Source organism: Macaca thibetana, chromosome 6 (assembly GCF_024542745.1).
Source record: "Macaca thibetana thibetana isolate TM-01 chromosome 6, ASM2454274v1, whole genome shotgun sequence".
Classification (NCBI taxonomy): domain Eukaryota; kingdom Metazoa; phylum Chordata; class Mammalia; order Primates; family Cercopithecidae; genus Macaca; species Macaca thibetana.
In genome coordinates, this window is record NC_065583.1 from 106418066 (window position 1) to 106435235 (window position 17170).

Genomic DNA, 17170 nt, shown 5'->3' on the forward strand with positions numbered 1-17170 from the left:
GTGGATTTGAAATACATTTTGGATGTAGAACCAACAGGTGCTACTACTGCCAGGAGATTGGAAAGGCAGTCTCGAATTGTGTTTAGTGGTGTAGGCTCTGAAATTGGACCATAGTTGAAAATTGGACCATAGTTGAAAATCCTTGCTCCTCCAATATACTAGCTATATGAACTAAGGTAAGTTATTTATCTTCTGACTTGATTTCTCAATCTGAAAGATGAGGATAATGATAATTGTACCTATCTCATAGATTTACTGAATGGAGTATAGGATAATTGAATGGAGTATAAGAACAGTGAATAAGAGGCCGGGTGTGGTGGCTCATGCCTGTAATCCCAGCACTTTGGGAGGCTGAGACAGGTGGATCACCTGAGGTCAAGAGTTCTAGACCAACCTGGTCAACATGGTGAAACCCCATCTCTACTAAAAATGCAAAAAAATTAGCCAGGCATGGTGGCGGGTGCCTGTAATCCCAGCCACTAGGGAGGCTGAGACAGGAGAGGAGAATCGCTTGAACCCGGGAGACAGAGGTTGCAGTGAGCCGAGATTGTGCCATTGCACTCCAGCGTGGGTCACAGAGTGAGACCTTGTCTGAAAAAAAAAAAAAGAACAGTGAATAAGATCATGCAAATAGTGCTATCTCTTAGCATTGATCACTAGGAAGGGACAGGTATGTGTCACTGATGCTGGCAACATGAAGGCTTTTGTTGACTTCAGCCAGAGCAGGCTCCATGGAGTGGGGAGTGGAGCCAGGCTGGACCGAATGCCACTGTGAGAGACCTGAATGGGGCGGTTGGGCATCCCTCCTCTGTCCATATTGCTATGGTCTGTGTTCCCCAAGATTCATGTGTTGAAATTTAATCACCAGTGTGAGAGTATTAAGAAGTGGGGCCTATAGATGGTGATTAAATCATGAGGGTAGAGCCCTAAGGCATAGGACTGGTGCCCTTATAAAGTATGTTTTGGGGGAGCTCATTCACCCCTCCCCGCCCTTTCCTCTTCTGCCCTGTGCCATATGAGAACACAGCAGCAAGGCACCATCTTGGAAGCAGAGGGCAGCCCTCACCAGACACCAAATCTGTGCCTTGATCTTGGACTTCTCAGCTTCTAGAACTGCGAGAAATAAATGCCTATTGTTTCTAAACGATTCAGTCTAAGATACTTCGTTATAGCAGCAGGAATGAACCAAGACACATATGTAAAGGGGGAAAGGTGTTCCCAGCACCCCAGGAATGAGATGGGGTTAAATGATGGCTAGGCACATTTAGAGGAGAAGAAATATGGGCTCAATCACCTTTAAAGTTATTTTCAGTTTTAATAGTGCACTTCTGGGCTTCTTCAGGAACTGTGGCTTTATTAATTAAGCATTGGTGGAGAAGACCTAGATACATGAATTATATTATTTGAATGGTTTTTTTCCTGTAGAAAAGTATGTTTACCTCTGTTAGGATTTGTTTACTCTGTAATAATTGACAGACCCAGTTTAGGTTAGGACTTGTTCATAGTATATTGTGAAATGAAAGAAATAGATAAGACAGTGCCTATCTAGTGATACTGTTATAAAGCAAAGCCAAAAAAAAAAAAAATGTGTTTCTTAAAACCAGTCTGGAAGGACATACTGTCTACAAAATGTTATTGCCAAGTGATGGGCCCCTGGTGAGCTTTATTTTCGTTTTTGGACTTTTCTGATTTTTTTTTTATGAAAGTGGTTTGGTTTTTTTGTTTGTTTTTTGGTTTTTTGGTTTTTTGGTTTTGGTTTTTTGGGTTTTTTTTTTTTTTTTTTTTTTTTTGAGACTGAATCTTGCCTTGCCCAGGCTGGAGTGCACTGACATGATCTCTTCTCACTGCAACCTCCATCTCCTGAGTTCAAGCAATTCTCCTGCCTCAGCCTCCCAAATAGCTGGGATTACAGGCATGCGCCACCACACCTGGCTAATTTTCTGTATTTTTAGTAGAGACGGATTTTCACCACGTTGACCAGGCTGGTCTCAATCTCTTAATCTCAGGTGATCTGCACTCAGGCCGATCTGCCTCAGCCTCCCAAAGTGTTGGGATTACAGGTGTGAGCCACTGTGCCCGGCCTGAAAGTGCTTACTTTATAAAAGGGAATGGAAAATCTTTTTCTTTTCCTTTTAGAGGCCATATCTTATTATTATTTGAGAAATGCTTATCCTCAATTTGTATTGGATTTCTGACTGAGTCACACCTCTCCTTGTGTTTTACATAGTTGCTATGTTTACCTGCTCACAATCTGATTATTACTTGCTTTTGCAATCTTTCCTCTAGAACAATAAGAATATAAGGTCATCTAGGCAAGAAACTTGTCTTTCTGCTCCTCTGCATGACTCCTGGAGTGCTGTGGGAGTGTCGAGGAACCGCATCTGACTGAATCATCCTCCCACCTAATGGTCTCACTCCAGAACATCCCCTGGGCTTGGCAATGAGCGAGTCACCAAGGGAGAATCAGTGACTTCATTGAAATCAAGGAGCTGCAGTAGCAGGATGTTAGCTTATTCAACTAGATCAGGATGCTTTTTAATGAGTTTGTCTTTATATTGATCTTCTTAACTGATGATTCTTCTTAGTAAGGCTTTAGATAGAAGCAAAATCCCTGATATTTCTAGATCAATAAGCTCTTCATATCCTATTTCTCAAACTGATATGTAATAATACAAAGTTTAAGAACTTTAAGGTGGCCTGAAGAGGGAATATTCTCCGCATGAAGAGAAATTTCACCTGGAAAGTTTTCTAAAACAATTAGCAATTCTCTGTGCTTAAATTGTGTCACAGATAACTATAAGAACAAATGAATCAATAAAGTCATTGGTGACAGGATACGGGACAGGAGTAACTGATGGCAGAATCCCTCAGGATGAGCTTGCTTTCTCTTCCTTGAATTGATTCTATGGGCTGGAAGACTGACTAATCTCTTCATTAGCTCATTGATCGGTCTCAGCCTCTGACTACAGAAACAGAATGTGATTCCTCACCCAGCATTCCTCCAGGCTCATTCTCCATGGAAATCACCTCTTAAACAGGGTGGAAGATCTCCTCGACCATGTTTGGAATCCCTTCCTGTTCCTGTTTAGGACATTTAGAGAAGACATGGTAATGAGAAAATTTAGTCAAGTGCTAAAACTGTTGCGGGAAATACGGAGAATTTTTTCTTTATATTCCAAGAGACAGTATTGCATAAAGGGTTAAAAGTGCAAGTCTGGAGCAAGACTCTCTGGGTTCAGGTTCCATTTAAAACACTTTCTAGAACTGTAACCTTGGGCATTTATTTAGTTGCCTTACAGTGCCTCAGTATCCTTTCTTATAAAAGAGGGATAACAGTAGTACCTACCTCATCAATCTCTTGAGGGGACTGAATTACCTCTAGAGTACTTAGAACAGTGCTGCTAGTGACAACTCTTTATTGAATGATTCTACATTAATAATAACTACAGTATGGCCCTTGAACGACACAGGTTTGAACTTCAGGGGGTCCACTTATACACAGGTTTTTTTTTTTTTTTTCAAGTAAATACAAATTGAAAATGTAGTATTTGCAGGATGCAAATCTCACATGTATGGAGGGCCAACTTCTCCCATACTAGGTTCCTCAGGGCTGACTGTGGGACTTGAGTGTGCATAGATTTTAGGGCCCACAGGGGCCCTGGAATGAATCCTCTGTATATACTGAGGGATGAATATCCATAAAATTAATAAAGCGCATTACATGGAGGCCTTCAGGCACTAATTCTAAAATACTGAATTTGTTGAGACTTTGTGGAGAAATAGGAAGTAGATTGAAAAACAGGACAGTAAGCCACAGGTCTGGGCCGGATCTTTAAAGAAGCCGTGAAGTCCCTAATCTCAGATTTTCCAGTACCTGCAGGTATCAACAGTGAAGTTGCAAAACAGCAAAGATGGCGGCCTGCCCATCCCTCTGGGAGCTGCATCCCAGGGAGGTCTGAAACCTCTGTCAGCCAGAAAGCACCAGCGTGGGGGTAGCTGGAGACCCCAGTTGGGAGGTCATGCCCGGTGAGGAGGAACAGGATCATGGAGCTGCTTTAAAAAGCAGTCTGGCCATGTTTTCCTAGAGCAGTCCAGCCCCAATTTTAACAAGAAAACTGGCCTTCAGAGAGCTTAAATAGTTTGATCAAAGTCTTACAGCTACTAAGAGTTCATCCAGGGACTCAAGCCCTAGGTCTGTGGCATCCTGAACCCAGATCCTTTCTTCCTCTCTCCCCAGTGCCCCACAACCTGTTCCTGAAAAAAGCGCAGGCATTCTTGGTCCCTAAACTTAACCTTACTCAGTTCTTTTCTCCTCAGTCTCCTTCCTCCCATTCTTGATGTACCATTCCCCTTTCTTCCCTGGGAAAGGAAGCATCTGTACTTCTTTGACAGTCCTGGGTTTTTTAATTGCTAAGGTAAGAAGAGTTAGTTGAAGAGCTGCTAATGGTTGTAGCCATTTAGCCCTGAATACAGTCGTGCCCACCTAGCTGGGGTGTCCCTGAATGCGGTCATGTCCACTTAGCTGGGGTGTCCCTGAATGTGATCGTGTCCACTTCGCTGGGGTGTCCCTGAATGCGGTCATGTCCACTTAGCTGGGGTGCACCTCTGTGTTCTTGCTGCTTCCTTGAAGGCTCCAACAGTGCCTGGATGGGTTGGGAGAAGAACATGGTTTGAGGGAAATGCTTCATTCAACATCGCTATTGGGACTTTAGTGAGGAGTAGGTTTTTACTGAATTATTATAGACCATATTTCACCTGAGTTATAGCCATCAAACCTTGCTACAGCTTTTTCAGTTCTGTCATCACTAGGAACTTGCGCCTATGTGGCAATAAACTCTGCAACAGGTCAGACCTCCTTGACTACCCGGGCAGGTAGAAGGGGAAATACTGCTTCTCCTGTGGGTGGGGCGTTATTTGTAATGTAATTGTAAGACCACTTCCTGGCAGCAAAACATTTGCCTACTTCCTGCCCATAAACCTTTAAGAGGGAAAGTGCTGGGTGTGGTGTTTGCAGAAGGTGACATTGCTAGCCTGGTCTCCCAGGAACCATGTGGCCAATGTAACAGCCAGCCTTAGCCCAGCTGACTCTGGTCAGACCTGGTTCCTCCACCCCCTGCAACTTGTGTCCCCTGGGGCTGTGCTGCTCTGGGGGTGTACCCCCTGCAGAGCCCAGTGGGAGGGGCCCAAGGGTGTTATGCAGATGTTTTTTTCAGAGGAAGCCAAAGCCAGCTGAACCAAGGTTGGGGACCCGTGGTCTTCTCCAACCTCCTGCCAGCATTCCCCTCACTATTAGTGCCCACCGCATCTGGGAAGAGGCCAACATCCCCTTTTAGGATTTGACAAAAACTCTATACCAAGTGGCTTTGCACCTACGCACCTCTTTGGGGAAAGGAATGCTTTTCAGTTAAAGGTATTTCTGTGCAACCATAAAAAAGAATGAGTTCATGTCCTTTGCAGGGACATGGATGAAGCTGGAAACCATCATTCTCAGCAAACTAACAAAGGAACAGAAAACCAAGCACCGCATGTTCTCACTCATAAGTGGGAGTTGAACAGTGAGAACACATGGACACAGGGAGGTGAACATCACACACCGGGACCTATCGGGGGGTGAGGGGCAAGGGGAGGGAGAGCACTAGGACAAATACCTAATGCATGCGGGGCTTAAAACCTAGACGATGGGTTGATGGGTGCAGCAAACCACCATGGCACATGTGTACCTGTGTAACAAACCTGCATGTTCAGCACATGTATCCCAGAACTTAAAGTAAAAATAAATAAATAAATAAATAAACAAACAAATAAATAAATAAATAAATAAATGGATTTCTGGCCATGGTAGGCAGGTGAAGGGGTTTTATTTTGATTTGAGACAGGGTAATATTGAAGAGGGTTGCTCCTTTCAAAGGATATCAAAGGCTGACCCCAACACAAATTCTCCCCCTTAAAGATGCCTTGGGCAAAGGTGTGTCAGAAAGCGAGGTGCGGGGGCTGTCCCATTTTCCTACCCTTCTTTCTTTGAAATTCACTGTCATTCCTGGTTCTCAGATGTGGGCCCCAGAGCCAGTTTCCAAAGGACTTCTCACTGGGTGCCTCCCACCTCTTCATTCCCTGGATGTCCTGTGACCTGTCTCTGGGCAGGCAACCATGGCCTCCTGCTCAACTCAGACTCTCCCAACCAGGATAGAGTCAGATCGTGGGTGCCCCAGGCCTTCTCAGGAAGGGCAGGGATGCCTGGATGCAGAAGAGGCCCTGGAAATGAGTGACAAGGCAGGTCTTTTTATATAAGTGTGAAGATGATAGTTAAATGACATGACAACTCTGCAAGACTTGGTAAATCTCTTTAGAATGTGAGGTCTTTTCTTTTTACTACTGTGGTGTCAGGGGGAAGTGCTAACGTTAATTAGAGACTCCATGGACTAAAAGTGAGAAAAGAAATAGCCAAAATTTACTTTGAGTTAGACCCCTTCCCGTTCTAGCCATTTCTGTAAGCTACATGCTATTTATGCCTAATAACCATGAATTAAAACAATGACACACACACACACACACACACACACACACACACCCCTATTTGGGACTGATTAGTCTTCTACTGTACCACAACACCCAATTCTACACATGTGCCCAGGCTTCTGGAGTTGCAGTGAGTTGCCTTGTGCATCGGGCAGGGGAGTGGGGACAGTTTTCTACAGCTTTAGAACAACTAGCAAGCACCCTGGCCTTGAGCCTGAGTGATGGGACTCTGTTCGGTGTGCTTTGGAGGAGCAAAAAGCTGACACCAGTCAAGAGACCCGGGGCCATGAGCCTGACCAGGAGTCTCTTAACCTGGGTGCTGATGCAGCAAAGATGCTGTCTGGACTTGGCAGTGGGGATGGAGAAGAAATGATGAATTTGAGGCACATTTATGAGGTGATGTGTTAACATGGGTATGAGTGAAATGGATGAGTTGGGTAACTCTAGTTTCAAACATGGCCCATGAGTGGATGGTCTCACCATATATTGAGACAGAAGACGCAGGTGAGCTGAGGATGTCGAGTTCAGTTTTGGACTCATGGAGGCTGAGTGCCTGCGGGATATCAGGCGGTGATGTCCATCCAGCAACTGGAGGTTCACCTGTGAGGCTTGGGCAAGAGGTGAGGGCTGGAGGGAAAGGTGCTGGAATATGGAAAGGCATCAGTGTGGAAGGTGGAATGTACAGATAGGGGGCAAGTATGCAGGAGAAGAGAAGTGAGCTGAGGATAGAAGCCTGAGGCAGTCCGCAGAGGAGAGACAAGATGTGGCTGGAGAGGTGGGATTCTGCAGTACAGTTCATGGTGGTGAAGGTGCGGTTCTTTAAACAGAGGGATTTAAGTGGAGGTGAATGAGGAAGGTGGGATCTCATTCCCAGGGCAGAGTTTTGTCAATTGGTCTGTATAGATGAAATCTACAAAATTAAATTGGGTTCCAAGTTCTTGGCAATTCTCTTGAATGAAATTGGATACAATGATTATATCTTCCATTTAAGGTTTATTGAGATATGTTAGGAAATTGCACATGGGCACTCAGACCCCACCAGTTCTCAGTATCTGAACCTCCTGAAGCAGCCCTAGGAGCTCTGCCAGCCTTTCTGTCCTGGACCCTTGGGCTAGTACTTCCTGGGCTGCCCTTCTTGCTGCTCCCTATAAGTACATCTGTACCCTCCTCCCAGTCAGCCTGTTTTCATCTGAAAAAGTAATATAATCATTTTTAAAGGCAAATGATACTACAAGATATTCAGTGATAAGTAAATCCTTCTCCTACCTAGGCCCCAGTCCTCAGTCCTTTCCCATTCTACCCTGCAAAGCAACTCCTGTTACCAGCATCATGTGTATACAATATCCTTTTGGAGACACTACAGCTGTGGGCTGAATCCAGCCGGCTGCCTGTTTTTGTAAATAAAGTGTTATTGGAACTCAGCCACACCCACTCATTGAAATATAATCTGTGGCTGCTTTCCCACCACAACGGGCAGAGTTGAGGAGTTGTGACTGAGACAGTATGGCCCACAAAGCCAAAAATATTTACTACCTGGTCCTTTAAGAAAAAGTTTAGGCTGAGGGTGGTGGCTCATGCCTGTAATCCCAGCACTTTGGGAGGCTGAAGTAGGAAGATCACTTGAGACCAGGAGTTCAAGACCAGCCTGGGCAGCATAGTGAGACTCCATCCCCACTAAAGAAAAAATTAGCCAGGCATAGTGGCACACACCTGTGGTGCCAGCTACTCAGGAGGCTGAGACAGGAGGATCGCTTGAGCCCAGGAGTTCAAGGCTGCATTGAGCCATGCTTGTACCACTGCACTCTGGCCTGGGGGACAGAGCAAGACCTTGTCTCAAAAACAAAAAAGAAAAAAAGTTTGCTAGTGTATGTTCTTTGTATGTATAGACATGTAAGCATACTATACATGCTTCTGCATTTTGCTTATTTTTATTTCACAGTATTACTTAGAGATTGTTCCCCATTGGCATGTACATGCAGATTGGTCTCAGGCCTTTTCACATAATATAGCATGGATGTAATTTAATCAATGCACTGTTCAAGGATGTTTGAGATATTTTCTGTCTTGCCTGAATACAAAACATTGTAGGGAACCTCCTTGTGCTTGACTTTGCACACACAGGGGATCTTCAGGGTGGGTACATTTAAAACTAACAGGTATTGCCAAATTGCTCCCCCTCAAGGTAGTTTTTACACCCCACCTACTACTCTCAGTGAAAAATCAGGCCCTTTTTATTTTAAGGGCTAAATGGCTAATCCCTGTGTGGAAATGGGTGTTACCAAAATAAAAAATAAGGAAAATATGCAAGTTTACCCAATTTTGTTATCTATACATTTTACAGTCTCTACTACTTAGTATAGCTCCTTTGGGTGTCTGCCCACCACCCTTCTTTCTGAAGGTGGGCTTCCCTGGGCTTTCCTTGTTTGACTTCAGACCTGGATCTAATCAGGATCTGGAGGTAGAATCAAGACAAATGTTCCCTTTGGCCTCAGGTGAGTCCTTTGCCACTCTGAGGCCCTCTTGATGACATCCAGTTCTCTAGACCTCTGCCCAAACCAGAGCAATCCCTCCTCAAATATGCTAAGCAGAAATGCAGACAATATAAGACACACTATATTTATATTTTAGGAGTTTACATTACCTTCCCTTCTATTTGGAAATCAACATCTCTCAAAATTAGGTATAGTTAACACAGAATACCCCCAAAATACCACCATTCTTCATAATTCCATCTGCTTATTTCTGGATTCTTTCAAGGGTAAAAACCTTGTTTCATTCATCTTTGGGGCCAGCATTCTGCCTAGTATGTGGTAGATTTTGGATAAACTGACATGATTTTCTCTTAATATTCCAACTGGATTATTTCTTTCTCCTCTTACAGAATGAAGATATTCAAATGTTATTTTAAACATACCCTACAGCAGAAAGTTTTCATCCTGTTTTTAACCCTATGGCTGCTCTCCTTGTTAAAGCTTCTAAATGTGAGATGGCTCTTTCCGCAAAAAGACATTTACTTGGTTGAGTACTCCCTAAGCACCTCGCCTTTTGTAAGAAACAGATACACTCATGTTAAGGATGAAGTCAGGTATGAAGTTAACTGTTCGGGTATCTACGAACAGGAGCCTTTGGAAATTGGCAAGACTCTGGAAATAAGAAGAAGGGACATCATTGACTTGGAGGATGATGATGTTGTGGCAATGACTAGTGACTGTGACATTTATCAGACTCTAAGAGGTTATGCTCAAAAGCTTGTTTCAAAGGAAGAGAAAAGCTTCCCAATAGCCTATTCTTTGGTTGTCCACAAAGATGCGATTATGGTTGAAAGGCTTATCCATGCTATATACAACCAGCACAATATTTACTGCATCCATTATGATCGTAAGGCACCTGATTCCTTCAAAGCTGCCATGAACAATTTAGCTAAGTGCTTCTCCAATATTTTCATTGCTTCCAAATTAGAGGCTGTGGAATATGCCCACATTTCCAGACTCCAAGCTGATTTAAATTGCTTGTCGGACCTTCTGAAGTCTTCAGTCCAGTGGAAATATGTTATCAACCTGTGTGGGCAAGATTTTCCCCTGAAGTCAAATTTTGAATTAGTGTCAGAGTTGAAAAAACTCAATGGAGCAAATATGTTGGAGACAGTGAAACCCCCGAACAGTAAATTGGAAAGATTCACTTACCATCATGAACTCAGACGGGTACCTTATGAGTATGTGAAGCTACCAGTAAGGACAAACGTCTCCAAGGAAGCACCGCCCCATAACATTCAGATATTTGTTGGCAGTGCTTATTTTGTTTTAAGTCAAGCATTTGTTAAATATATTTTCAACAACTCCGTCATTCAAGACTTTTTTGCCTGGTCTAAAGACACATACTCTCCTGATGAGCACTTTTGGGCTACCTTGATTCGGGTTCCAGGAATACCTGGGGAGATTTCCAGATCAGCCCAGGATGTGTCTGATCTGCAGAGTAAGACCCGCCTTGTCAAGTGGAATTACTACGAAGGCTTTTTCTATCCCGGTTGTACTGGATCTCACCTTCGAAGCGTGTGTATTTATGGAGCTGCAGAATTAAGGTGGCTTATCAAAGACGGACATTGGTTTGCTAATAAATTTGATTCTAAAGTGGACCCTATCTTGATTAAATGCTTGGCAGAAAAGCTTGAAGAACAACAGAGAGACTGGATCACTTTGTCCTCAGAAAAGTTATTTATGGATAGAAATCTCACAACCACATCATGATAGTAAAATCAGGATGGAAATAAGAGGGTATGTGATAAATTGAGTCAGTATGGAATTGAACACTATACTATGCCCAATACTGTTTAAACTCAGTCCTCCCATACTTTAAAAGGTGTCCAAAATTCCATGCACAAGGGAAAGTGAGCTAGCCATTGATGATATTAGCCTGCAGTTGGCTAGGTTTTTTTAATGTTTGTTTTTGGTTGTAATCTCACTGAGCTAAGTCAGAGATCTTAAACATTCAGTTAGTCCTCAAACATTATTGAGCACCTAACTGTATGACAAGCACTTTTTTAGAGACTGTGGCTTATCCTCATCATGGCAATCTCGGTATCTTTAAGTTCTCCACATAACAGTCAGGATTCTACTGAAGTGGTAATCATCCGATCATATAAACCACCCATTTCAGAGTAGTGTTTAAGTACTGTGACCAACACTCCACTTGTCTCTTAACTTACCTTCCAAGATATTTCTTAACCATTAGAGCAGAGGAGGAAAGACTCACTACCTCAGAAAAATCTCAAAGAATAGTCCAATTTCCTGCTTGCCAAAGCATAATCTGCCTTTTGGTGCATTACTTGGTTAATTCAGGGTTGAGGAGACTGTTGGGGGGCATTTATAGTGTATGAAAGTTAAGGAAGGGGGTGAGGATATGGATTGGGACAGGTAGTACCTAAAGAGGAGCAAAGGGATTTATACAATATTTTTATCATGTTACAAAACAGTATCATGAATGGCCTTTTTAGTTCAACTGTTTCTTTAAAATGCATTTACTGATTAAAAATAAGAACTGACCAATAGCTCCAAGTGTCGCACACCAGAACATTAAGCCTAAGTCTTCAATTTGTAAGTTATCATTCTAGATAAGTTTCTTTACAATGGAATCATTATAATTCTGTTTTATGGAACTATCAAGCTAAGAGTCACTAAACTTTCTTGAAAAGGTTGTGTGAAATATGACAGCTTTCTAAATTAATTGTTACAGTCATTTAAAATTTTTTCTTCTCTGGCAACTGTCCAACTGGAATCCAGATTTAAAGTGATGAAAGCTCTAAGTTTCTCGCAGTCTTTTTCTCAGCTTAGTTCCAGAGGAAAACAAAAAAACTAATTTTCCTAAGGACACAGCAAGAATATTCATTAAGGATATTTTCTAAACCCCACACTTGAGAAAACCACCAAATGAGTAATATATATATATATATATATATTTATATACATATATATAAATATATATATATACACACACACACATACACACATACATACATGTGTGTAATGGAATTGTTCTAAAAGTAAAATGTGGTAGGAATGGTGTTCTGAGAATAGGCGAGAACATTTTCACTAGTCTCTTGGGAAATTGTAGAACTCATGTAAAAATTTCTTGGTCATCATACGTCTCAATGGCAGCCTCAGTAAATAAAGATGTAGCCTCAGATATTAATTTAAAGATGTAGTAAATCGAGGCCAAAATAGGACAATTTGGAAGATTTAAGTATTACATATTTTGAAATGTCTGTGTTCTAAATGTGAAATGCACTTTGCTCATTTTAAAGTTCATAATACTAACTGCCAACTGACACCACTTCTTGTTGCCTTTCTTCTCTTGAACTCATTTTTCTCCCTTTTTATTTACCGCCTTCAAATTACTTCATTCTTCAGAAATAACTATTTCCAAGCCCCATTCTTCAGAATAAGTAAACATTGTATAGAGCTAAGTTCTGCAAAAGATCCATACCAGTTCACTCGTGTGTGACCATGAACAGGTAAGTCACTTTGGTCTCTATGAACCTCAGTTTTTCCAGATATTTGAAATGAGCACTTGGATGCCTATCCTTGCTTCTTCCACACAAGTTTTGGTTTTTGTGTGTGTGTGTGTGAGAATCTATTGAAATAGTATATGAAGTGGTATGAAAATAGGTACAAACTATTGACATTTCAATGTCAGAGCGTGATACCTGTAGGAGTATAAGGCAAACAAAGGTCCAACCCCATTGAAAGACTTAAACATTTACCTTTTCTGAAAAACTATTGAAATATAAAAAGAGGCCCCAGTCACAGGGGCAACTTCTGTAACCAAATCTAGATCTGAGGAAACTCCTGTAACCCCATTTAGGGTTTCTTTCTAAGCCAATAGGGTTACAGGTTGGTACAGTGACTTACATTGAGGATTGGGCTACAGATACTTTTCCCACCATCTAGGATGAAATACATGAGATCCTGTTGAAATCTTGGTTTTTATGGCTTTGGTCATCAGAATAAACGTAAATGCTGAAAAACAAATAACCTCCTGATCCAGTGTCTTGCCTGCTGGTGAGAACTTATTGTATCCCCTGTTTGTTGGGAAATTTCCGAAGTTGTTCATCACTTAAATGCCATATTCAAAGGGAACATGGAAGGATGAAGCGGAGAAAGTGCCTTTGAGACATTCACACATTTCTCTGGACTCAGTCTGTTAACATTTCAGGGAGCTTGTCAGATCACACCTTTTTGCCTTGGAAATCCTACAGATTTCCTGTACGCCTTCATATCTGATTCTTCCCTAAAACCTTTGGGTATGATTTCCTCCCTGGTCTTGAGAATGTCCTGCAGTCTGTGTTTTATAATTATTCTTCGTATTTATTGAATCTAGACTTTAAGTTATTCAGAGATCAGACCAGAACCTTAGAGTTTCTAAATTGTATGTGGATATTAAACAATATTAATAACGAAAGAGCTACCAAAACAGTCTATATTGTGTGAACAATCTCTTGTGATATTAGACGTATTTAAAGACCAGTGTTGCTGCTATTTTTAATATTTTGGTTAATTTAAGTGAAATGTACATACTTAAATTTGAAGATTTATCTTGCCTTTCAGAATGTGAAGATATACTTGCATATATTTTGACATATTTCATGGAAAATAAAAATGATAATCCACTTTGTGAATGTAAGTGAATGTATTCTTATGTATGTTATTATAAATGATTTTTGTTTGCATTGATGATGAAACGAGAGTTTTTATACATTTATATTGACTGGTCTCTAAATCTCCTACTATGTTTTCTTATCATTTTTGAAATACAGTTCCCATTATGAGAGTTTTAAATAGATTGGTGTTTCATTTTGTATTATGCTACTATTAGATGTTGATTCTCTGGTATTGTAAAATAAAATATGCTCCAAAAACCCAAACCCTTGGACTTTATGAGCTTTCCTTTCTCTGGTTTTGCTGATTCCCCACAATCTTTCAGTTTATGGCACTTGCCCAGTATTTAAAGAGCAGAGTTAATTTCACTTCAGTGTAAAAGACATTCAGCCTGCATATTATACACAATATAGGCACATGAACTTAAGCCGTTTAATTTGGTAAAGTCTCAAAGAGTCTTCCAGGATTTCCCTGTCTTCGTCCTCCTTCAGGCTGGTTTCTCCTCTAAGATTAATTAGGTAAAACTCTTGTTTGCTTGATTACTTTATGGAAGTAGTTTTCAGTAGGGTAGGTTGAGCTTTTTATCTCAGGTCCCTCACTTCCTGGAAAATCATGATTCTTCCCTTTCTACTTTTTTTCTTTTTTTTTTTTTTTTTGAGACAGAGTCTCGCTGTGTCGCCCAGGCTGGAGTGCAGTGCAACCTCTGCCTCCCGGGTTCAAGTGATTCTCCTGCCTCAGCCTCCCAAGTAACTGGGATTACAGGTGCCCACCACCATGCCCAACTAATTTTTTGTATTTTTAGTAGAGATGGTCTTTCACTATGTTGGCCAGGCTGGTCTCAAACTCCTGACCTCATGATCTGCCCGCCTGGGCCTTCCAAAGTGCTAGGATTACAGGCATAAGCCAACGCGCCCAGCCAAGATCCTTCCCTTTCTTTGAAGGACTCCTGCCTTGGTTGTGAGCGCACAGACACCCCCAATGTCCCCAGGCCTTGCTGGTGGAGGATTCCTGATGAACTTCTGCTCTGTTCTCCCAGGTCTACTGAGCTGAGTATTTGTTATCATCAACCCCCACCCCCTGAGAAGCTCCCTGGCCATTTTTCTTTCACCATTTCTAAATCTGTAACAGTCACCAGCCTACCTACTACGCAGATATGCCCAGGGTTTGCGTATTTCACTCACAAATCTCAATCCATCTCAAGGAGTAAGGGCATGTGGGTGATCTTCAACCTAAAAAAATAAACACTGTACTCAACCTAAGGCTAATTCTAGCTCTCACCAAGCTGGACAACTGTGCAAATCCACAGTAATTTCAGGAACAGGGGACTATTTTTTGGTGCCAGTGGTGGTGAGGCAGGTCTATACACAGCATCATATTAAAGACTGATTTGATTCCTACGTAAGTTTCATATCTTTTTGTTCCCATTGGCACCTACAAATCTACATCTAAACTGGGACAATTGGCTTCTAGTTTCATGAAACTGATTATGAGGAAACTGTGGCAAGAGAGAATGAATAGATCATTGTAAATTTGCTCTCAGTACTGGAAAAAAAAAAATCTGATGATGTAAAACAAACAGCTTCAGAGACAGATGATCAGGCTGTCAACCCACATGGACACACCAAAGCCACAGGAAGACTCTTCACCTGGCCTTACATACAGCCTTCCCACAGAGCAGCAAAGCACACCCTCCTGGAGTACCCTCCGTTGAATCATGCATAAGACAAACAGCCAGAAAATAATCTCAGAGAAAATCATGGCCAGGAACCTGGGTAAATTTATTTTTTGTTCTTGTTTCTTGTTTTGTTCTTTGTTGTTTCTCATAGAACAATAAAGGAAATTAAACAGAAACCACGTGTATTCGTAATTCTAACATCCTAACAAAACCACTATAGTTCTCTGAATGCTCTTATCTAGATACATGTGTTTTGACTTTTGTCCCCACTGTCAATATTTTTACAATCACTCTGCCATGTTGCTACATGGTCTTTATGGCTATGTAATGGTCATACCACAATTCACTCAGCCTCTACTTTATTGTAGGACATTTGAATTGTAAACTACTTAATTTATTTATTTTTTTTGCTGTCATAAATAACAGTGCTATGAACAGTTTTGTACATACAGCTGTGCTTTCCTTGAATTACTTCCTTATGATGCATTTCCATGACAGAAATTATAATACTGAAGAGAACGGATTTTTAAATTGATTGCTCTTCATGTATGTTTGTTATAAATCAACTTCTCAAAACCGTGTCGGATGCTTGGTTGATGTATACAACTACAGCCTCTACTTATGTGAAATAAATTGTATTCATTTATTCTGATAAATGGCTATTCAGATTCTCAAAGTAAGCAAAGACTTTTGCTTAAAACAAGTATGTAGTTTGTCCTCTAGCAGATAAAAGATGATGTTTTAATGCATGGGTAGTAAAGAGCTATTTCAGAATAATGTTCTTAAAGGCTTAACTTTGATGACTGACTCCATTCCAGGAAGGATCTAGAAGTTGCTAGTTTCTTCTAGTATCCATTCTTTCTGGCATCCCTGGTTTTATTCTGAGCAACAACATAACCAGCTGTTAATTCCCAACTTCTCTTTCAACTATGGGGTGGTGGGCAAATGAGTTTTAAGCCTAAGTCACTGGGTGGGACAGACAGCTGAGAGTGCACCTGGAAGGTAATTTACCTAGCTTGCCTTCTCCCCACCTATCTTGCTTTTTCCTGTGCCTAGAATGTTTGTTACAGCTGAAATTTCAGCAACCATTTTAAAACCATGAGGATGGGAGTTATATGGCAGGGACAGAGTGAAATTATGACATCTGAATCATCCAAGACTATCTACCTGCAGTCTTATTTATGGAAGAAAAAACTTGGTATGTGCTTTAAGCCACTGTCATCTCAAGTCTCTATTACTAACAGCTGGACATGATCCCTGATTTACGTAATGTTTGTCTAGGACACTGGTTTTCAAACTCCAGTCTGCATCAGAATCATCTGGAGACCTTCTAAAACACAGATTGCTCCCCACTGTTCCCTCTTTCTCATTAAAGGGGAGGGAGATTTGCATCTCTAACAAGTTCCTAAGTGAGATTGATGCTATTCTAAACTATGCTTTGAGAACCACTGTTAGGATATCTTTCCTGAACAATATTTCAATATTGCAAGCATTAGGCTGATTTAGTATTTACAATTTTGCAATAAGTATACATACCTCTTGATCCTAAGACACGATAGTTAGAAGTTCAGAAATATTTTATATGCTGTTTTATATGCTTTCTCTACATTGTTGAAGAGGTAGCTATCTATATTTTTAAAATAATGACCAAAGTTGATGCATTTCTATAACTATAGGTCCTCCTAAAATTGTTTTCAACCACACTGCTGCCATACTTGGAACTATTTTATAAAATACAATGAAAAAGAAATGAATTTTGGAGGGTGTGAGTAACCTGAAATCATGGGGGTGAAATCTCGAGTTCAGACCTACGTGTAATTCTATAAAA

At 41.2% G+C, this 17170-nt stretch overlaps 1 protein-coding gene across 9 annotated transcripts in view; it reads left to right on the plus strand.

The window, feature by feature from the left end:
* Positions 1-13933, plus strand: part of GCNT4 (glucosaminyl (N-acetyl) transferase 4) — a 29708-nt gene extending 15775 nt beyond the window's left edge. For 8 of the 9 annotated variants that reach the window (XM_050794476.1, XM_050794475.1, XM_050794479.1 and 5 more), the window contains one exon: positions 9398-13933. In XM_050794476.1, coding sequence (XP_050650433.1) covers positions 9398-10760 — 1363 coding nt within the window. In that variant the 3' untranslated portion in view covers positions 10761-13933. The other variant, XR_007726638.1, reaches the window with a different exon arrangement.
* The last annotated feature ends 3237 nt before the right edge of the window (positions 13934-17170 follow it).